At 46.2% G+C, this 23201-nt stretch overlaps 1 protein-coding gene across 1 annotated transcript in view; it reads left to right on the forward strand.

Moving 5' to 3' along the window:
* The window catches only part of LOC124556521 (rho GTPase-activating protein gacV), a 307419-nt gene that overhangs the window by 213659 nt on the left and 70559 nt on the right, over positions 1–23201 (forward strand). Inside the window, exon 3 of the mRNA XM_047130475.1 lies at positions 20878–21095. Within this exon, the coding sequence (XP_046986431.1) occupies positions 20878–21095 (218 nt within the window). The remainder of the gene's footprint in view (positions 1–20877; positions 21096–23201) is intronic.

Genomic DNA, 23201 nt, shown 5'->3' on the forward strand with positions numbered 1-23201 from the left:
CTGAGGCCTCGCAAATCCGTCACCCAGGAACGGTATGACTGACCTGGCTGCTTGTTGTATTGATGGAATTCCAAGCGAGACGCAACCAAGTGGTATCGCTGGGAGTAATTAGTTAGTTAGCAACACACAGACCTCGTGAAAGGAGAGAGCCACGGGGTCGTCCAACGGTGCCAACTTGCGGAGGGAAAAAAAAAAAAAAGCGTCCGGTGAGGCCCAAGACAAGAATAACGACCGCTCCAGAGAGTCATCCGACACCTGAAAGGGCGTGAAATGTTATCTCAGACGATGCAGGTACGTTTCCCAATCCTCTTTTGCGTCGTTGAACGGTGGGAACGTGTCCGAAAGCGGGGCACCCGGGAGATGAGGTGGGAGGGAATCCCGCTTATTGACCCTGTCCGAGAGCAACTGCACCGACGTCTGTAAGACCTCCAACTGCTGCTGCTGCTGTCGCATGAGCTGCTGCTGTTGCTCTAAGAGAGTGAGTAATTTCTCTTCCATACTCCTACGTTCCGTTTACCTCGTCGCCAATGTTGTAACCACAACCAACTGCGGGAACGCCTTGGGCTGCGGATCGGAGACGCCAGGCGGGGAAGCCGCCGGCGGTGGAGCACGCACCACCGGGTAAACAAAGGACGAGTCGGACGACAGACCAACGACAACTGACAACAACGGACCACGACCGACTACCGCCGACACAACAAGGAAGAAATAATGAACGCAGGCTTGTAGAAACCACAACACCAAACACCAACAGTAAATCCACTCGGAACCAGAGCAGGCAAATGTCAACAACAGGCAACGACAAGAACGCAGTACCGTCGAGATAGAAACTCAATCAAGAGCGAGTACCAGACTGACTGGTCTAGGCCAGAGCGGGTCCCTATATACGAAACCGGAGGGAGCGGCTATTGGCCGCTGTCTGCACGTGGCGTAGCGGTGGCGCCCTCGCTGCGCGAGAGCGAAAGCGAAATGTAGTGTGAGGAGGGCTATGCGAGAGGCGTTCAATGAATTCGAAAGTAAAGTTCTATGTACTGACTTGGCAGAAAATCCTAAGAAATTTTCGTCTTACGTCAAAGCGGTAGGTGGATCAAAACAAAATGTCCAGACACTCTGTGACCTAAATGGTACTGAAACAGAGGATGACAGACTAAAGGCCGAAATACTAAATGTCTTTTTCCAAAGCTGTTTCACAGAGGAAGACTGCGCTGTAGTTCCTTCTCTAGATTGTCGCACAGATGACAAAATGGTAGATATCGAAATAGACGACAGAGGGATAGAGAAACAATTAAAATCGCTCAAAAGAGGAAAGGCCTCTGGACCTGATGGGATACCAGTTATATTTTACACAGAGTACGCGAAGGAATGGATAGCATCTTGAAAGAAGGATATAAGATGAACATCAACAAAAGCAAAACGAGGATAATGGAATGTCGTCGAATTAAGTCGGGTGATGCTGAGGGAATTAGATTAGGAAATGAGACACTTGAAGTAGTAAAGAAGTTTTGCTATTTGGGGAGCAAAATAACTGATGATGGTCGAAGTAGAGAGGATATAAAATGTAGACTGGCAATGGCAAGGACAGCGTTTCTGAAGAAGAGAAATTTGTTAACATCGAGTATAGATTTAAGTGTCAGGAAGTCATTTCTGAAAGTATTTGTATGGAGTGTAGCCATGTATGGAAGTGAAACATGGACGATAAATAGTTTGGACAAGAAGAGAATAGAAGCTTTCGAAATGTGGTGCTACAGAAGAATGCTGAAGATTAGATGGGTAGATCACATAACTAATGAGGAAGTATTGAATAGGATTGGGGAGAAGACAAGTTTGTGGCACAGCGTGACCAGAAGAAGGGATCGGTTGGTAGGACATGTTCTGAGGCATCAAGGGATCACCAATTTAGTATTGGAGGGCAGCGTGGAGGGTAAAAATCGTAGAGGGAGACCAAGAGATGAATACACTAAGCAGATTCAGAAGGATGTAGGTTGCAGTAGGTACTGGGAGATGAAGAAGCTTGCACAGGATAGAGTAGCATGGAGAGCTGCATCAAACCAGTCTCAGAGCTGAAGACCACAACAACAACACGCGAAGGAACTTGCCCCCCTTCTTGCAGCGGTGTACCGTAGGTCTCTAGAAGAGCGTAGCGTTCCAAAGGATTGGAAAAGGGCACAGGTCATCCCCGTTTTCAAGAAGGGACGTCGAACAGATGTGCAGAACTATAGACCTATATCTCTAACGTCGATCAGTTGTAGAATTTTGGAACACGTATTATGTTCGAGTATAATGACTTTTCTGGAGACTAGAAATCTACTCTGTAGGAATCAGCATGGGCTTCGAAAAAGACGATCGTGTGAAACCCAGCTCGCGCTATTCGTCCACGAGACTCAGAGAGCCATAGACACGGGTTCACAGGTAGATGCCGTGTTTCTTGACTTCCGCAAGGCGTTCGATACAGTTCCCCACAGTCGTTTAATGAACAAAGTCAAAGCATATGGACTATCAGACCAATTGTGTGATTGGATTGAGGAGTTCCTAGATAACAGAATGCAGCATGTCATTCTCAATGGAGAGAAGTCTTCCGAAGTAAGAGTGATTTCAGGTGTGCCGCAGGGCAGTGTCATGGGATCGTTGCTATTCACAATATACATAAATGACCTGGTGGATGACATCGGAAGTTCACTGAGGCTTTTTGCAGATGATGCTGTGGTGTATCGATGCGTTACGGAGATGTTAGATAAACTCCAGTGGAAGACTCTGCAGTAGAGACGCTCAGTAGCACGGTACGGGCTTTTGTTAAAGTTTCGAGAACATACCTTCACCGAAGAGTCAAGCAGTATATTGCTCCCTCCTACGTATATCTCGTGAAGAGACCAAGGGGATAAAATCAGAAAGATTAGAGCCCACATAGAAGCATACCGACAAACCTTCTTTCCACGAACAATACGAGACTGGAATAGAAGGGAGAACCGATAGAGGTACTCAGGGTATCCTCCGCCACACACCGTCAGGTGGCTTGCGGAGTATGGATGTAGATGTAGATGTAGAATAGCCGCCGCGGACGCGGAGCCCTCTATGGGCTGACCACGTCCATTTGTTCCGGCGCGTGTTCGACTTCCGCGGCGTGAGGTACTAGAGTTAGCAAATAAACTTCCTTATGCTTGAATAAAAGCACTATTCATTGCGCCAAAAATGCATCTACGTTTTGCACAAATGTTCAATTTCAACCGTATAGCGTGGGGTTCTTCCTGCAGGGTCAAACACTCCCGTGCTGGAAACCCTACTGTTTGTTGAAGACCGAGGAACCTGTGTGGCGGCGCTAGACGCAATCAAAGAGAATTAAAAATTGCTTCACTTATTTCTCTGTATACAACCCGTTGTCGTATCTTCAGCGGCGGATGGTGGCTTAGCAAGCCGACGACGAATCCGCTGAACCCAGCGACTGGCTCAGGGTGCCGTTGTCAGCTGCATCAGCCCTGTGCCCAAACTAGTGATTTCTAGTTAGCCTCCCGTGGTGGCGAAGGTACGCCCCACTGGAAGCTATGCGCAGAGATGGCGGTGGCTATGGCGTGTGTGTTGTGTCTCCCATACCGTTCTGGGAGTAATCTGTGCGTCCCACGTCAATACCCGTGTTGTTCCATGAGGTGTGCTGCGATTTCGGATGCTGTGAGGTCGTTCAAAAATGGTTCAAATAGCTCTGAGCACTATGGGACTTAACTTCTGAGGTCATCAGTCCCCTAGAACTCAGAACTACTTAAACCTAACTAACCTAAGGACATCACACACACCCATGCCCGAGGTAGGATTCGAACCTGCGACCGTAGCGGTCGCGCGGTTCCAGACTGTAGCGCCTAGAACCGCTCGGCCACCCCGGCCGGCCGTGAGGTCGTCCTGAATGCTGATCCTGGCCCTTGTTCAGTAGGCCGTCTGCCCCAAGCGACTCTAGAGTTTGGAGCAGTTTGTGCCCCAGACTTGCTCGGCGTTGGTAAGCCCCTAGACTACCAATCAGTGATGTCTGGTACTGGTGGCTGTCTTCTACCGTCGGTGGCTACATACATGTAGTGGTCTCTTAAGGCGGCAGGAGTATGACCAGTACTGGAACAGTATAATATACAAGATGACACAATACAATGATCAGGGAATCAAGTGCGGACGGCGTGAACACAATCGATCCTACTGATCGACTGACTTTAGCCTAGCGAGGTGGAGAATTTATAACTCCGTGGAAAGGCTCTACTTTTTCACGTCATTCGTCATAACCAAATCGGTTCCGCCCTTTATGAGTTTTGCTTTGTCAAACCCTTGATATACGTTGTTGCGTCCTTCTTACATAATGCTGTGAGAGTAACGGAGGCGGGTTGGTCTGCACTAACAATTTTCCGCTAAGGTCGCTCGCTCTCATACACAGAAGTGTCGATCCCGCAGTCAAGTGACAGACCAACAGTTATAATGATACATATCACTTACCATCAAAATATTCATAGATCTGCAGAAAGTAAATATGCTACGTTCAACTAACTATTCTCGTGTTGTCAACGTTTATATAATTTCATAATGGCAGAAACATAATATTAGTAGATATGTGATACGTGTCTTGCTACGGCTGTCTCGTTGTCTAGAGTGTCGGTTGCTGTTTATGCTTTCCAATTGATAGGTCAAAGGTTTTTTTTTGTTTCAGTAAAAGTCGCTGGAATATTGTCGCCTTTTGACACTTTTTACAACACTTCTTGTTAAGTAAATGCATTGTGCAACATTTCAGCGCAACACAAAGAACATGATAGTTACATTGATCAGGCTCGACAACAACTGAAACTGTTACGGCGCGTTTGGCGCCTACATTTTCTATAAGTATTACGTACATAGCTTCCAGACCCTTCTAAAACAGGATGTAGTTTAAATGACGTTTATTGTGAACGTTTTCTGGAAATAATTATTTATATAAATATTTATGCGCCTAATAATTAATAATGAAGGTGGCAAATTTTTACAATATAGTAAAAAGTATCAGCTTCCCTTCATTATGTTATTGTTGACTGAATTATCGATAGTAAATATTATAAAGTTAAAAATGTAAATACAAATTTTGTTTACTTGAAAAATAGAGCATGATAATACTATTTTCACTGTTCAAGTGGCTTTTCACACATCTGCGTTAACAATTGTGATACTAGTTTTCATAATTCAATATCGCTGTTGCTAAATGGATCGATATGAAAAATAAAATTATATTATTAGAAAAATAGTGTTTTTGTAATCAAACATATGCGAAATTATCTTTAAATATGGAATATTTAATTCAAGTATTAAAATTTAGTCAAGTCAGGCCGAAATTTGTACGGAATCGAACATTTCAACTGAAGTACGAAAGTTCTGAGGAGGCAAGATTCATTAGACGGTGTCGAAATCTTTATGCCTGGCGGCTGGCTTGTGTTAATACTTCCGTGTGAATGAGCGATGCTGTTCTGTTCAGACAGAAAATTTCACTCTCCTGTTCCCTTACCATCTTGATTCGTAACATTGTCAAAGACTGCATTAGTATGCCCGAAATTTAGTTTTCCTGAAGGAATACTAGACCTTAAATTTTGTACAACAGCGCTCAGAAACAATGTGGACAACTAAGATATTGCTGCAGTAAAACGACTGATATCCACTTAAAACATGTCCATCACATGCTGTTTTAGAAATAGGGCACAAGCCGAACATAGTGGTGCAGTAGTTAAGACGCTGGGCCCAGCATTAACGGGGTTCTAACTACCTTCTTGCCGTGGATTCTCTAAATCGCTAAGGCACTGTGAGGTGGTTTCTTTGAATAGGCCGTTGCTGAAATCCGGCGCCATCCTTGTCCAACGTGATCATATGCTCCGTTTGTAGACATCTCGTCGCTAGCGGCATGTTAACTCTTAATCTCCCTTAATATCTCACATTATCCACAGTAAGTTTAAGATAAAATTAATCTGGGGGACTGAATCAAAATAACTGCAATGTCGTAAAATCAGTATCTGAACGACTAACAATGTTATGAATTATTTCTGGTGGCATAATTCCAGCCAATTGAACGATTTATTTTGTCGTGTGTGGAATGTGTCGGGGGGGGGGGGGGGGGAGAGGGGGGAGGGAGAGTGGCGTGGGAGGAGGCGGGATAGACAGAAAGAAAGAGGCGCTACACGTCTGCACGAAAAATCAAACAGTGCACAGATAGTGCTGAAAGGAACTGAAAATTTGTGAACCATTTTTCGTGTTAACCAAGATTCATGGAGTTACTCTACTTTTTGTAGCTCACAAATGAGAAGACGGAAGAACACGAAAATATGTAATCCGTAAGTATTATGATGACACTATAAAGACTTCAAGGAGCATCTCCATCTTAACGAAGCTCGTTGGCCACGAAATGCACGAAAAGTCTGAGTCGTGAACAAAGCGAAAGACGTTGGTAGCGTTGGAAACACCTAACTTCCTCGGACTTGGCCAGTAGCGCTATGCTTTCTCTGGATGGTGAGCTCCGCGTTTAACATTTTCCCTCACGGTTGCTTATTCCGGCCTTAGGAGGTTCCAAAGATTGTTCCTACAAACAAAATACGTTAACGTTAATTGCTGAATAAACCATGCGACAAAAAAGTAGAAATTATCTGTACTTTGGATAAGTGATGTTTCTGTATGTCACCCTATATACACTGATGGAAATGGAAAGTGTTACGCAGTCAAGTACAAGTACCATATTTATCATACTTTATGGAGGTGTTAATAATTTAAGAGATATTTAATGACTGAACTTTCATCTTATTTGGAAGTGATGTCAGTTATCAACATGATAACGAGTTTTGACTCCTACGGGCATGAGTACATTCTAACATTTGTTGTGTCATAGAAGCTAATAGCTTCCAAATGCCATCCTGAAGAATTCCTTGCCATGCCTTGTCATTTCTTGAAGGCTGCTGTCTGGAAGCTGATGTGAAATTATACTCTTCCCATCGCATCCCTTACATACTCGTGTGGGTGGTAAATCAGGCGACTGTGGAGGCCAGTCATGAATCCGGACGCTTCTCAAGACGAGTATGGTGTGATTTTACTGCAGAGTCTTGCATTATCCAGTTAGAATGTACACTCCTGGAAATGGAAAAAAGAACACATTGACACCGATGTGTCAGACCTACCATACTTGCTCCGGACACTGCGAGAGGGCTGTACAAGCAATGATCACACGCACGGCACACCGGACACACCAGGAACCGCGGTGTTGCCCGTCGAATGGCGCTAGCTGCGCAGCATTTGTGCACCGCCGCCGTCAGTGTCAGCCAGTTTGCCGTGGCATACGGAGCTCCATCGCAGTCTTTAACACTGGTAGCATTCCGCGACAGCGTGGACGTGAACCGTATGTGCAGTTGACGGACTTTGAGCGAGGGCGTATAGTGGGCATGCGGGAGGCCGGGTGGACGTACCGCCGAATTGCTCAACACGTGGGGCGTGAGGTCTCCACAGTACATCGATGTTGTCGCCAGTGGTCGGCGGAAGGTGCACGTGCCCGTCGACCTGGGACCGGACCGCAGCGACGCACGGATGCACGCCAAGACCGTAGGATCCTACGCAGTGCCGTAGGGGACCGCACCGCCACTTCCCAGCAAATTAGGGACACTGTTGCTCCTGGGGTATCGGCGAGGACCATTCGCAACCGTCTCCATGAAGCTGGGCTACGGTCCCGCACACCGTTAGGCCGTCTTCCGCTCACGCCCCAACATCGTGCAGCCCGCCTCCAGTGGTGTCGCGACAGGCGTGAATGGAGGGACGAATGGAGACGTGTCGTCTTCAGCGATGAGAGTCGCTTCTGCCTTGGTGCCAATGATGGTCGTATGCGTGTTTGGCGCCGTGCAGGTGAGCGCCACAATCAGGACTGCATACGACCGAGGCACACAGGGCCAACACCCGGCATCATGGTGTGGGGAGCGATCTCCTACACTGGCCGTACACCACTGGTGATCGTCGAGGGAACACTGAATAGTGCACGGTACATCCAAACCGTCATCGAACCCATCGTTCTACCATTCCTAGACCGGCAAGGGAACTTGCTGTTCCAACAGGACAATGCACGTCCGCATGTATCCCGTGCCACCCAACGTGCTCTAGAAAGTGTAAGTCAACTACCCTGGCCAGCAAGATCTCCGGATCTGTCCCCCATTGAGCATGTTTGGGACTGGATGAAGTGTCGTCTCACGCGGTCTGCACGTCCAGCACGAATGCTGGTCCAACTGAGGCGCCAGGTGGAAATGGCATGGCAAGCCGTTCCACAGGACTACATCCAGCATCTCCACGATCGTCTCCATGGGAGAATAGCAACCTGCATTGCTGCGAAAGGTGGATATACACTGTACTAGTGCCGACATTGTGCATGCTCTGTTGCCTGTGTCTATGTGCCTGTGGTTCTGTCAGTGTGATCATGTGATGTATCTGACCCCAGGAATGTGTCAATAAAGTTTCCCCTTCCTGGGACAATGAATTCACGATGTTTTTATTTCAATTTCCAGGAGTGTACCTCCTGATACTTTAGTCGTGATGGATATGACGTCAGGGTGTATCACTCTTTCCCCATACTGGCGAGAATTCAGCCTCTTTTCAACAGTTAGCATTGTTAATCGCTGAACACCACAGAACGCCGCTAAATGTCCATGTTGACTCTGGATCTACAGTATATAAAACTCTGTTGCCTGTGGTATGGTGTCACCAGTGAATGACGCATGAAAACTCGAGATGTCAACCCAGATCCAAGGCACTACAGCCAACGGCCTGTACGAGCTGTCGATATAATGCTCCCGAGTTCCTTAAGCCAATGATTGGACCTTTCCCAAAGTCTGAAAGATGACGATAAGCTGCACGTGTACCTCATCCGCGTATGCCGCGTTGTGACCTCAACCTGACACCAAGAATGATGTCGCCGGTTTTTAAATTCCTATTGTTAAGCTTCGTCAAAGTATTTAAATGAAAATATGTAGACTTGGTGTATACACTGAGGTGACAAAAGCCAAGGCATACCTCCTAATATCGTGTCATACCTCCTTTTTCCCGGCGCAGTGCAGTAACTCGACGTGACAAGGGCTGATCAAGTCGTTGAAAGTCCCCTGCAGAAATGTTGAGCCATGCTGCCTCTATAGTTGTCCATAATTGCGAAAGTGTTGCCGGTACAGGATTTTGTGCACGAGCTGACCTCTCGATCATGTCCCACAAATGTTCGATGTGTTTCATGTCGGGCGATCTGAGGAGCCAAATCATTCGCTCGATTTGTCCAGAATATTCTTCAAAGCAATCGCGAATAATTGTGGCCCAGCAATATGGCACATTGTCATCCATAAAAACTACATCGTTGTTTGGGAACATGCAGTCATTGAATGACTGTCCATGTAAACACAGCCCGCACCATAATGGAACCACTACCAGCTTGCACAGTGCATTATTGACAACTTGAGTCCATGGCTTCGTGGGATCTGCACCACACTAAACCCTACAATCAGCGTTAAACATCTGAAACTGGGACTCATCTGACCAGGGCACGGTTTTCCAGTCGTTTAGAGTCCAACCGATATAGTCACTAGCCCAGGAACGGCGATGTCGTGCTGTTAGCAAAGGCACTCGCATGGGTCGTCTTCTGACATAGACCATTAACCGCAAATTTCATCGCACTGTCCAAATGGATACGTTCATCGTACGTCCCACATTGATTTCTGGCGTTATTTTATGCAGTGTTGCTTGTCTGTTAGCAATGACACCTCTACGCAAACACTGCTGCTCTCTGTCGTTAAGAGAAGGCCGTCGGCCACTGCTTTGTCCGTAATTAGAGGAAATGCCTGAAATATGGTATTCTCGGCAAACTCATGACATTACGGATCTCGGAATATTGAACTCCCAAGCGATTTCCGAAATGATATGTCCCATGCGACTAGCTCCAACTACGATTCTGCGTTCAGTCTGTTAACTCCTGACATGCGGCAATAATCACGTCGGAAAACTTTTAACGTGAATCACCTGAGTGCAAATGATAGTTCCTCCAATGCACTGGCCTTTTATATCTTGTGTACCCAATACTACCGCCATCTGTATATGTGCATATCGCTATCCCATGACTTTTGTGACCTCCGTGTACTGGGGAGTATGACCATTTGTAAGTCTTTTTTCTTTTAATATGCGTTCTTTTATCTTCGCTTGCGTCATGTATGAAACGTTTGTGCACACCGCGCAGCACAGTGAAATGTCAAAGTTCTCATCCACATGAAGTGTTCTAATGAACAGAGGATTGATGAACTTGCTATTACCTGTTATGGCAACAAGATTAATTATTCTGCAGTTGTTTTAGTGTTGGAAGAACTCTGGTATTATAAGCCCAATGTGGATGATTTAGTGAGTCAGTTTAGGGACGCTTATAGAGAATACGTATTTATGCCAAACGGTATAAGGTGTGCAAACAGGTACTTTGATTTTAGGCAAGGCCGTTATTGGCCATTGTGGTACAATTATTAGAACCTCAATAAAATAACCTCAGAAGTCATACCTCGGACGCACGTCTGTCAATGTTCTCAACACAGCTAAATAGCTGCGGGATCCACAACATGCGACGGACGCCTCAACACCTTTGCATAGCAACAGCTTTAGATTCTCCGTGTATTTTCTAAATCACTTCAGAAACATGTCGGTATGCTTTCTGTAGCAAATCCATTTACGGTTTCCTTACGCATCTTTTACCAAAGGAGCTTCTGCCTCGTCTCTAATAACAGCGATATTGACAGCACGTAATAATAAAGCAAATTTTCTTCCCCCAAAACTGGCATACTGCTACGCAATCGAGGATTTTCCTCGTAATTTCTTTGAATACAGTTTATTTTTAAAAGTCGAAATTCCGTGTCGGTTACGTAACTACACAAATGATTGCAGTGCCTTTGATGCCAGAGATGAGTGCACGCTGGGCTGGGAGTGAAGCGAGGCGGCGCGTCGCCTGCTTGGCCCCTGTCGCTCACACACGGGCCAACTCTTTCTTTCTGCCTGCAGGTTTAAACAATATGTAGAATAATACCAACCTAGAGACTGTGACGCTGTAGGGAAGCACATACGAGACGATGGTGCAAGTTAGTGTACGCTAAGTGAACTTTTTACAATTACTGAAAAGCTCAACTGGTTGTATCACAACGATGGTACTTTTTCAAAAAATCGTCAGTGTTTTCACTTCCCCTATTGTTTGAAACTGGGCGTAGCAAAACTGTCGTGGTCTTTACCCGTCAGTTGGTACACTACTGGCCAATAAAATGGCTACACCACGAAGATGACGTGCTACAGACGCGAAATTTAACCGATAGGAAGAAGATGCTGTGATGTGCAAATGATTAGCTTTTCAGAGCATTCACACAAGGTTGGCGCCAGTGGCGACACCTATAACGTGCTGACATCAGGAAAGTTTCCAACCGATTTCTCATACACAAACAGCAGTTGACCGGCGTTGCCTGGTGAAACATTGTTGTGATGCCGCGTGTAAGGAGGAGAAATGCGTACCATCACGTTTCCGACTTTGATAAAGGTCGGATTGTAGCCTATCGCGATTGCGGTTTATCGTGTCGCGACATTGCTGCTCGCGTAGGTCGAGATAGAATGACTGTTAGCAGAATATAGAATCGGTGGGTTCAGGAGGGTAATACGGAACGCCGTGCTGGATCCCAACGGCCTCGTATCACTAGCAGTTGAGATGACAGGCACCTTATCCGCATGGCTGTAACGGATCGTGTAGCCACGTCTCGATCCCTGAGTCAACAGATGGGGACGTTTGCAAGACAACGACCATCTGCACGAATTGTTCGACGACGTTTGCAGCAGCTTGAACTATCAGCACGGAGACCATGGCTGCGGTTACCCTTGACGCTGCATCACGGACAGGAGCGCCTGCGATGGTGTACTCAACGACGAACCTGGGTGCACGAATGGCAAAACGTCATTTTTTCGGATGAATCTAGGTTCTGTTTACAGCATCATGATGGTCGCATCCGTGTTTGGCGACATCACGGTGAACGCACATTGCAGGCGTGTATTCGTCATCGCCATACTGGCGTATCACCCGACGTGATGGTATGGGGTGCCATTGGTTACACGTCTCTGGTCACCTCTTATTCGCATTGACGGTACTTTGAACAGTGGACGTTACATTTCAGATGTGTTACGATCCGTGGCTCTACCCTTTATTCGATCCCTGCGATACCCTACATTTCAGCAGGATAATGCACGATCGCATGTTGCAGGTTCTGTACGGGCCTTTCTGGATACATAGAATGTGCGACTGCTGCCCTGGCCAGCACATTCTCCAGATCTCTCACCAACTGAAAACGTCTGGTCAATGGTGGCCGAGCAACTGGCTCGTCACAATACGCCAGTCACTACTCTTGATGAACTGTGGAATCGTGTTGAAGCTGCATGGGCAGCTGTACCTGTACACGCCATCCAAGCTCTGTTTGACTTAATGCCCAGGCGTATCAAGGCCGTTATTACGGCCAGAGGTGGTTGTTCTGGGTACTGATTTATCAGGATCTATGCACCCAAATTGCTTGAAAATGTAATCACATGTCAGTTCTAGTATAATATATTTGTCCAATGAATACCCGTTTATCATCTGCATTTCTTCTTGGTGTAGCAATTTTAATGGCCAGTAGTGTAGTATTAAGTGAGACAGCCTGGGCTAGCCCGATTGATAGATGGCTAGCCCAGGGGTCAATGAGGAACCAGTGGCTGCTGCTCCGGATATGCCCACGTCGTGGTGCCTCCAAACCGTACTCGCAGCACTGCACTGAACCTTTCGAGCACTGGCAACAGTGTGGGTGATCAACTGTGCTCCACGCACCACAGGCGAACACGATCCACAAACTGACCGTACATCAAAAGGAGCGGTTCGTTCGGGAGCGTTGCAATAGGACGCTTTTCAGGGGTCATTCACGAGCACATTTTACTGAGTGCGTGCTTTGGACTCGTAAACGGACGCTGGTGTCACTGAATTAACTAAACGCGTACTGAGTGAAACCGCACTGAACTATTCATAGATCTTTACAAAGAAACATGGCCATTTTGGAGCTTCGAAGGCAATTACTTTCACACAAAAAACAGAATGGATACCTAGAAGTGGTTCGCAAAGTGATATGTGATGTGGAGTGGATAAAATGATGAACAAGAGAATCTCATTGTCTTATTTGATCTCTGATGAAGAGTTGTATGTGTATTAAAACGCAAATATACCCTGCCTTGACAGAAAAATAAAACTAAATGAAACTTCACGAGTTGAGAGGGTATGTGATACCATTTCAGTGAAAGCAATATGGACTCAAATTAACAAAGAGAGTGTCTGTATGATCTCACATATCAATATGATGTGCACCATCTCTGTCCTGGATGCATGCACTGATTCTGTTGCGAAAAATGACTAAAGTCGTTCTTTTCCTCTCCTGAGTCAAGTTGGCGAACAACTCTTATAAGTGATCTTTAATATCCTGGATACTGGCATAATGACGAAGATGACTTCCGAGCTGATCCGACACATAGTATATCTGGGAAAGATGAGGCGGTCTTGATGGCCGCTCTAGTACCTCAACATCCTGTAGACAGTTGGAAAGGTAGGTGTGTGTGTGTGTGTGTGTGTGTGTGTGTGTGTGTGAGTGTGTCTGTGTGTGTGCAGAATGCAAATTTCTAATGCCCAACAGAGCGAACTTAGTGACTTGAACTGACTCGAAAATACGAAGAGAATGATTCCATGACACACACTTTCATAAATTCAGTGCAGTGAAAAGAAATGACAGCTTGCATATCTAATATGGTACGGTAGCACTAAATGAATAGGTTTGTGAATGCAATAGATTACACTTAACATGTGTTAGCACTCCGCTTACAGCATAGAGTTGCGCAAAGCGACTGTCTGTGTCTGTGAACACATAAATTCGGAATGCGAAATGCGTATATTCTGATTCCTTGAAAAATTAATCTTACAGTTCAGGAAAAGTTAACATCGAATAATTTACAATCACACAGACTTAAATTATCGACGAATGATGCAGTAACCACCATCCAAGCATTTAGTGACAACTGTCTATTGCAGTGTACGGAAACATACGACTGTTTAGCTACGCGCTGAGTAACCCAAGCAAGCATTCCCAAGCTATTGTCGCCACGTAAAACAAGCCTGAATGATACGCGCTGAGTTCACAATCAGTAAACAGTAGGTCTCACACAATCTTTATGCACTGCAGTGTTTGCTCAACAAAGTAGACATCGGACAGACAAAAGCAATTTCCTTCTCAGCGTCAGAAACACAACGCAGTGCCTCTTCCTCTACACTATACCAACCCGATACCAGAAATGACCGGCCGGTCAGTGTGGCCGTGCGGTTCTAAGCGCTTCAGTTTGGAACCGCGTGACCGATACGGTCGCAGGTTCGAATCCTGCTTCGGGCATGGATGTGTGTGATGTCCCTAGGTTAGTTAGGTTTAAGTAGTTCTAAGTTATAGGGGACTGATGACCACAGATGTTAAGTCCCATAGTGCTCAGAGCCAGCCAGAAATGACCAAGAGTAATCGTGAATTACTTCCAGAAAGAGAAAAACCACATGTTACTCACCCGCGAACGAATAGCATTGGTCGAAAGCAAGGGACTTACGCTTGCCACAAGAGGTAGCTAAAGAATATATCGAAAGTGGTTAGAGCAAGGTCTCGTAGATTATGCTAAACATAAGCATCGCGATGCACAAAAAGGTAAAATATAGTGCAAGGAAACGAAAGTGATGAGTAACAGGCACATTTAAAATTTATAGAGACACGCGCCATGTGTGGACGAGCATTTTTATACTGAAAAATGTCACTACGTTACTGTCGTAATTCGGGTAACACATGCAGCCGCAGGATGTTCGTGACATATCGTTGTGCCGTCACAGCTCCTTCAGCCACCATCAGCCGTGGCTGGAAGTCATACCTGATGACTTCCCAAACCATGTCAGGAGTAACACAAGTTTTCCTCTCCAAAACACTGGATGAATTGGGCCTTCCCCAAGTCACCCCCATACTCGCCGACGATTGTCATCTGCTGTAGTGCTGAACCGTAACTCATCCCTAAATGCAGTTCGACACCATTCTTCATGCTTTCCGGTCAAGGAACCATGCCAGACAGAGTCATTTGTGTTGTGGTGTTAACGACAGCCTACGCATGGGACGGTAATTCCCCAGACCGGCTGCTGCCAGTCTCCAGCCAACGGTGCGGGATTACGCAGAACGCTTCAGGGAGTCCAGTGCTTGTTCTAGGATAGCAAGTGCGGGTGTGACGGGTTTACGATGTGCTTGGTGCACAATACGGCGATCTTCCTTTGTGATCGTCAGACATGGTCGACCAAAATGTTGACTACATGTATACCTGCCCTCACAATCCCGTGCGATCCGGCATCGTGCCACTGTCCCATCCGAATGAAACACAAATCGTGTGGAACAATACTGTGCTACTGGCTATGGGATACGATAGAAGAATAATTTTGAATCTTACACGGATGAAGTAGAGATGATTCAGAATGACATGGACGCGACAGTGATGTGCAATACAACTACAATGGAGGTGAGTATGAGACAAGATAAGATACGCTATCTGATCCACACTACCTGACCTAAAAAGAGAACAACCTGGAAGATTTGTTCGGGTGTAAACGTAACTGCGTACACACACACACTATGGAGGGGGGGATTGTATGTAAATGCTTAGAGTTGCAGCACTCTGTGGCACAAATCGAGCAGCCAGCCAAATGGAGACGCACAACAAGGCCGCTTTCAGACACTGCCGGATGCTGATAATACTGCCGCACACGAGTAAACGGCATCTCCGTGTCCTTCACGGCGATCACTCAACATCTGACGCTGTTCATACCCCTTATATACCCCACCAGGACCGGCAGCAACACTAAATACAAACAGCGCTAGTACACTCTGGTGGCCGCTCTACCTGCCACAGAGTGCGCTACAACTGTAATCGTTTACATACAACTCCCCCTCCCCCCATGGCGTGTATGTGTACGAAGTTACGTTGACGCCCGACCATATCTTCCAGGTTCTTCTCCTTTTTGGTCAGGCAGTATAGATCAGATAGCGTATCTTATCTTGCCTCATACTCACACCATTTTCGTCCTATCGCCCAACATCTCTGTCGAAATCCATGTCATTCTTGATCATCTCTACTTCCTCCACATAAGATTCAAAATTATTCTTCTATCATATCCCATAGCTAGTAACGCAGTATTGTTCCACACCACTCTCATCCATTCAATGACAGCCAACTCCGCTTTATTCCTAATAGAAACTCCAGGAACCTCACACATCTACAATTTTCCACTGTTTTATAAAGTTTTTACACTAAGCAAGCTGCATTTACATTCATGTGTTAAGACATTCCTATGACAACTGAAAATTAGGGATTCCAATAACTGGGCAGTCTGTTAAATAATATATTATACAAATTATGCTGCGTATTTTTGCGAAGATTAAGTAGGAAACTTTTATTGGAGGACATAGATCAATTTTCTGCACTATTACAATTACGTGATAGTCCTAACAAGAGTTCCCAATCTCTCTTTTACCTGCGAGGTAGAGTTAAACTTCAATGTATTTTTCGGATCAGTTTTATTTTTACCACCCTTTAGTACAGACAAAATAATTAAAAGACCATTGAATTCAATTTACTGTTTTTAAGCATCAATCCTGAAGTGGACAGGCTGCTTTGACTCTTAAGGTAGCCTACACGCAATTTCGTTTGTTGCATTTTTGTTTTGTACAACTTTGGTTTTCATTTAAAATTAGCACCTCTGCATACTCTGACGGAAAAAAAATCACACCACCATGAAGGAGTTAGGCTACATAAACGAAAGTTGTCGAGCGCGTTTCTAAGCTGAAAGATGATGTCTATCGAAATTACGCATCAAAAAAAAAAAAAAAAAAAAATGGCTCTGAGCACTATGGGACTTCACTGCTGTGGTCATCAGTCCCCTAGAACTTAGAACTACTTAAACCTAACTAACGTAAGGACATCACACACATCCGTGCCCGAGGCAGGATTCGAACCTGCGACCGTAGCGGTCACGCGGTTCCGGACTGCAGCGCCTTTAACCGCACGGCCACTCCGGCCGGCAATTTCGCATCAGTTGCATAAGAGTGGAGCTAGTAGTGCCACTGTGACTATGCAAATAAAGTTTGCTTTATGTACACGATGTAACGGTAGTGAGCGTTAGTTACCTTCGGAACGGGGTGAGTTGATGTTAGTCAAGAATTCCTTCAAGGTGACAAAGCGCCATTACCAATAGCTCACTGAATTTGAACGAGGTAGTGTTATAGGGCTTCGAGAAACTCGATATTCCTTCTGCGGTATTCCAGAAAGACTTGGCAGGAATGTAGCCAATATACATGATTGCTGGACACGAGAGGGAAGAGCATCGTGTTCAGCGTATGACTCCAGCGCCTCGCATAGCCTCTGTAGCAGCAATCTGAACAGCAGTTGTCACCACAGTGACACAATTAACTGTTATAAATCTGTTTCTGCAACGACAGCTTCGAGCCAGACGCCCTGTGGCTTGCATACCAATGACTCCAAACCACCGTCATCTGCGGCTTCAGTGGTGTCAAGAGAGAGCTCATTGGAGGGCAGGATGGAAGTTTGTTGTGCTTCCTGACGAAAGCTGGTCCTGCATCGATGCTAGTGCTGACCGCGTGTTGGTTAGGAGCAGGCCAGTTGAGGGCCTGCAACCATCGTGCCTGCGTGCTACACACCCTGGACCTACACCTGGAGTTATTGTCTGGGGTATCATTTCGCACGAGAGCGGGAACACTCTCGTGTTTATGCCACGCAACCTGACTGCAAATTTGCACGTCAGTCTGGTGAGTCAACCTATTGTGCTGCCATTCATGAACAGCATTCCGGAGGGTGTTTACCAACAGGATAACGGTCGCCTCCATACCGCTGTTCTAACCCAACATGGTCTACGGAGCCTGGAAATGTTGCCTTGGCCTGCTGTCTCCAATCGAGCACATATTGGATATAGATGTCGTGTGACGAGGGCCTTCCGTCGGGTAGACCGCTCGCCTGGTGCAAGTCTTTCAATTTGACGTCACTTCGGCGACTTGCGCGTCGATGGGGATGAAATGATGATGATTAGGACAACACAACACCCAGTCCCTGAGCGGAGAAAATCTCCGACCCTGTCGGGAATCGAACCCGGGCCCGTAGGATTGACAGTCTGTCGCGCTGACCACTCAGCTAGCGGGGGCGAATATTGGACATCATCGCCCAACATCTCCAGCGTTATCCACAAACAGCATTGACCGTCCCTGTATTGACAGACCAAGTGCAACAGGGATGGAAATTCATCCAAGAAACGGACATGCGACTCCTGTACAACGTAATGCATGCACGTTTGGATGCTTTCATTGAACTTTCTGGCAGCTACACCGGATATTAATGTACCAGCATTTCATATTTGCAACAGCTTATCTCGCGCTTGCATTAACCTGTGTTCTTGCATTGTTAATCACTTAAATATGTTACCTTGACAAATCTGTTCCGGAAATTTCATTACTCTACATTAATTATTTCTCGGTATTGCAATTTTTTTTCTGTCGGTGTATATGGCTTAAAATACGGCCTCTGCATCGACCATTCAAATCATTCTTTTTACACTTATCCGAGTACTATAGTTCAATTCTTTTATCTTGGCGATTCGAGCATACCCGCCCAGACGCGGGAGATTGCTGCGTTGCCAGTTGCACGCGCCAAGAGAAGCAGCGCCATGGTTGGGTTCGCACGGCCGGATTAACCCTTTCGCTGCTACAGAGACGTGCTCCCCGCATTCCGCGCTGTGGGCGATTTTGTCATCACTGTACTGCTCGCCTGTGCAGACACATGGTGTTTCGACTGCTTTGACACACTTTATCATTCGATTTCACAAAAACTATTTGGCCCAAAAATTTGATTTTTACACATCTTCTTGACTGATACCTTCCCCCCATAAATAACTTAATTTTGCTTCGATGTTCAACGCAGTTATTGTGCAGCATTAGATGTAGTAAACCATGGCACGAAATTTTGAAGAGTTCGCAGAGGTAAAAGTCCATAGTGTATACTTTCCGTACGGTCGATTTTAGTTGCCACTAGAAATTTCAAAAAATTACATTCAAACGAATAACATTAATGAAATAAGACAATTCGATATTGTTTATAAATAAATAAAATACTAAGCAGCGAACAGGGTTTGAACTCAGCACCTTTTTCTTTTTTTTCATTGTTGATCGTTGTGTTCGGTCGTTGCGGACGTCGCAAGACATCCTGTTCAAGTTCGGTGGTTGATCCTTGCACTCAGTTTTTTATTACAGAGGCCAACCGGCTCTCTCGCCGAACACGCTGAGCTACCGTGCCGGCGCACCTTTCGCTTAGCAGCCCAACTCTTTCACCATTACGCTAACGCAGCTCGTCATTCAATAAGCCTCCCGGAGGACTTTAAAATATCACGCAAAATACCGACAAACACTGTTGGTATGACTATGAATTACTCACGTTTCGTCGAAGTACAATAGGAAATAAACAATTACCGCTGTTCTTTATTGCGAAAAAGCGGTTAGTGAGAATGATACAAACACCTTTCCTTGCTATCTCCTGAATTGGAAGGCTTATTGCTTGTTTGGTTTTATTAATTAATAGAATATGAAGCAATTGGTATAAAGAATGCTTTTTCCAAACTTTCTATAAAAGAAAGTCTGCTATCAAGACATTGCTTTTGTTCAATTACTTTATTTATGACGGAACGTTTCTAAAACTGAAAACACTCGTCCGTGCTCTGCACTGCAGTCGAGCTCTGGCAACGTCGTTCTCTGTTCATTGGCTGATAGGCAATTACATCTCTATCACAAAAACTTTCAAGAACAGGTACACTGGAAACTCCGCTACCACCTCTTACTATGGCAACGGTGAACCATCCGTTTCCATGTGAAAAAGTGTCGTTTATATCCTAGCTGAAATTAAGAGAACATCCAAGAAATACGCAGGGTCCATCGACGAGCGCATGGGCTGCGCCACTCTTCACTGGAATGCGATTCTTCTTGTCTCCTGATGTTGTTGTAAGTTCAATATTTTCTATAGTTTTGTAGACAGTTGTTCTGTCTACAAAACTAAGTTGTAAGTTCAATATTTTCTATAGTTTTGTAGACAGTTGTTCTGTCTACAAAACTATAGAAAATATTGAACTTACAACAACATCAGGAGACAAGAAGAATCGCATTCCAGTGAAGAGTGTTGCAGCCCATGCCCTCGTCGATGGACCCTGCGTATTTCTTGGATGTTCTCTTAATTTCACCGTTGCCATAGTAAGAGGTGGTAGCGGAGTTTCCAGTGTACCTGGTCTTGAAAGTTTTTGTGACAGAGATGTAATTGCCTATCGTACTTATCATATGTTTGAAATTGGTAGTAAAGATTTTGGTAAATCAGCTTATGACTCAACATCTCCTCTTGTCTTGTATACATGTAGTAAGAGAAAAGTTAATCAAAATGAGTCTGTATTTACTTGGGTTAAAGGTAAAGCTGTATGTGAACATGTAAAATTTGTAGTTGATTGTACTTTATATTTCGATAAATAAAGATCTGTAGCGTCAACCATTAACCGGACAAGGGTGCATCTAGAACCGGAGGCTCAAGGATGCAACAGTTGTGTTATGTAAACACTGTTATCTCTTGGCGTTGGCGGCGCGCCGGCGGGGATGCGCACACCTAGTTCTGTGACGTAAGATGCACAAAAAGAACGTAAACTCGGCCGCCGTCGTAAATGACGCGCACATTAGTAAGTTAGCTTCAGCGCTACAAATTTGTTTGCAGGAGGAGAACGAGGAAGAGGGTGAGCTGGAGCAGGAGCACGAGAGCGACGGCAACGGCACGGTGGCGGAGAACGCGCGGAACCAGCAGAAGATGTCGCGGGAGCTGAGCGGCGAGACGGAGGACGGCGAGGAGGAGGGGGAGCCGGCGGAGCGCATCGCGGCCGAGCTGGTGGCGGCGCACCGCGTGCACGAGCTGTGCGCGCGCGTCGGCGGGCCCAGGTGCCGCGCCGGCCTCTGCTTCCGCGACGCTAGCGCCAGCCCCAGCCCCCCGCCGCGCGTGCGCGCGCTCTTCCAGCTCGACGAGGTCCCCGAGCCCGACGAGTACCACACCCCTCCCGGCCCTAACCACTCGGAGAACGGCTCTGCTCGGACCGTTGCTAGCCCCCTGGCGGACGCCGCCGGAAGCGCGAACGTCACCCGCCCAAAAACTGAACCCGCCCCCGCTCCTAGAGAACCGGACGTGTGCGCTCCTGTAGGCCATTACCCACTATTTCCCGTCGGAGGTAACCTGGAACAGTTGCTTTTAGAGGAGCAGGGAAAACGTTCGAATGTCTGCGGTCGCGTTTCGAACGAAACGGTGAAGCAACCCGTTGACGACCAGAAAGCAGACACAGCGTACCTCGTCTCCAACGTAAGTATCGCAGTTCTGTGCACCCATTCGTAAGTTTTCTTTCCGAAATAAAGCAAATTTTACAGCTCTTGCTAAATCTTCCTCAATTTCAATGACACCAAGAGCAAAAAATACACTACTGGTCATTAAAATTGCTACACCACGAACATGACGTGCTACAGACGCGAAATTTAACCGATAGGAAGAGGATGCTGTGATATGCAAATAATCAGTTTTTCAGAGCAACACAAGGTTGGCGCCGGTGGTGACACCTACAACGTGCTGACATGAGGAAAGTTTCCAACCGATTTCTCATACACAAACAGCAGTTGACCGGCGTTGCCTGGTGAAACGTTGTTGTGATGCCTCGTGTAAGGAGGAGAAATGTGTACCATCACGTTTCCGACTTTGATAAAGGTCGGATTGTAGCCTATCGCGATTGCGGTTTATCGTATCGCGACACTGCTGCTCGCGTTGGTCGAGATCCAATGACTGTTAGCAGAATACAGAATCGGTGGGTTCAGGAGGGTAATACGGAACGCCGTGCTGGATCCCAACGGCCTCGTATCACTAGCAGTCGAGATGACAGGCTTCTTATCCGCATGGCTGTAACGGATCGTGCAGCCACGTCTCGATCCCTGAGTCAACAGATGGGGACGTTTGCAACACAACAACCATCTGCTCGAACAGTTTGACGACGTTTGCAGCAGCATGGACTATCAGCTAGGAGATCGTGGCTGCGGTTACCCTTGACGCTGCATCACAGACAGGAGCGCCTTCGATGGTGTACTTAACGACGAACCTGGGTGCACGAATGGCAAAACGTCATTTTTTCGGATAAATCCAGGTTCTGTTTACATCATGATGGTCGCATCCGTGTCTGGTGACATCGCGGTGAACGTACATTGGAAGCGTGTATTCGTCATCGCCATACTGGCGTATCACCCGGCGTGATGGTATGGGGTGCCATTGGTTACTGTCTCGGTCACCTCTTGTTCACATTGACGGTAATTTGAACAGTTGACGTTACATTTCAGCAGGATAATACACGACCGCATGTTGCAGGTCCTGTAAGGGCCTTTCTGGATACAGAAAATGTTCGACTGCTGCACTGACCAGCACATTCTCCAGATCTCTCACCAATTGAAAACGTCTGGTCAATGGTGGCCCAGCAACTGTCTCGTCACAATACGCTAGTCACTACTCTTGATGAACTGTGGTATCGTGTTGAAGCTGCGTGGGCAGCTGTACGTGTACACGCCATCCAAGCTCTGTTTGACTCAATGCCCAGGTGTATCAAGGCCGTTATTACGGCCAGAGGTGGTTGTTCTGGGTACTGATTTCTCGGGATCCTATGCACCCAAATTGCGTGAAAATGTAATCACATGTCAGTTCTAGTGCAATATTTTTGTCCTATGAATACCCGTTTATCATCTGCATTTCTTGTTGGTGTAGCAATTTTAATGGCCAGTAGTGTACTAGCAGGGTGTTCGAAATTTCCCTTGAAAGTTCCCCGTGCTTGTAGAGGGCTATGGACAGATAATACTTCGAATAGGAGCTATTTTCGGGATCATACTCTTGCCGCACTGCAGGATCAAGCACGTGAAGTAATTTATTGCACACTACAGCGTTTATTTTGTGAAAAAGTTGGAGTAATGTAACGCGATTCTGGTAGTTATTACACTTCTAATCAACTAACAAGGGGAGGCCACGAC

Source organism: Schistocerca americana, chromosome X, assembly GCF_021461395.2.
Source record: "Schistocerca americana isolate TAMUIC-IGC-003095 chromosome X, iqSchAmer2.1, whole genome shotgun sequence".
Taxonomy (NCBI): domain Eukaryota; kingdom Metazoa; phylum Arthropoda; class Insecta; order Orthoptera; family Acrididae; genus Schistocerca; species Schistocerca americana.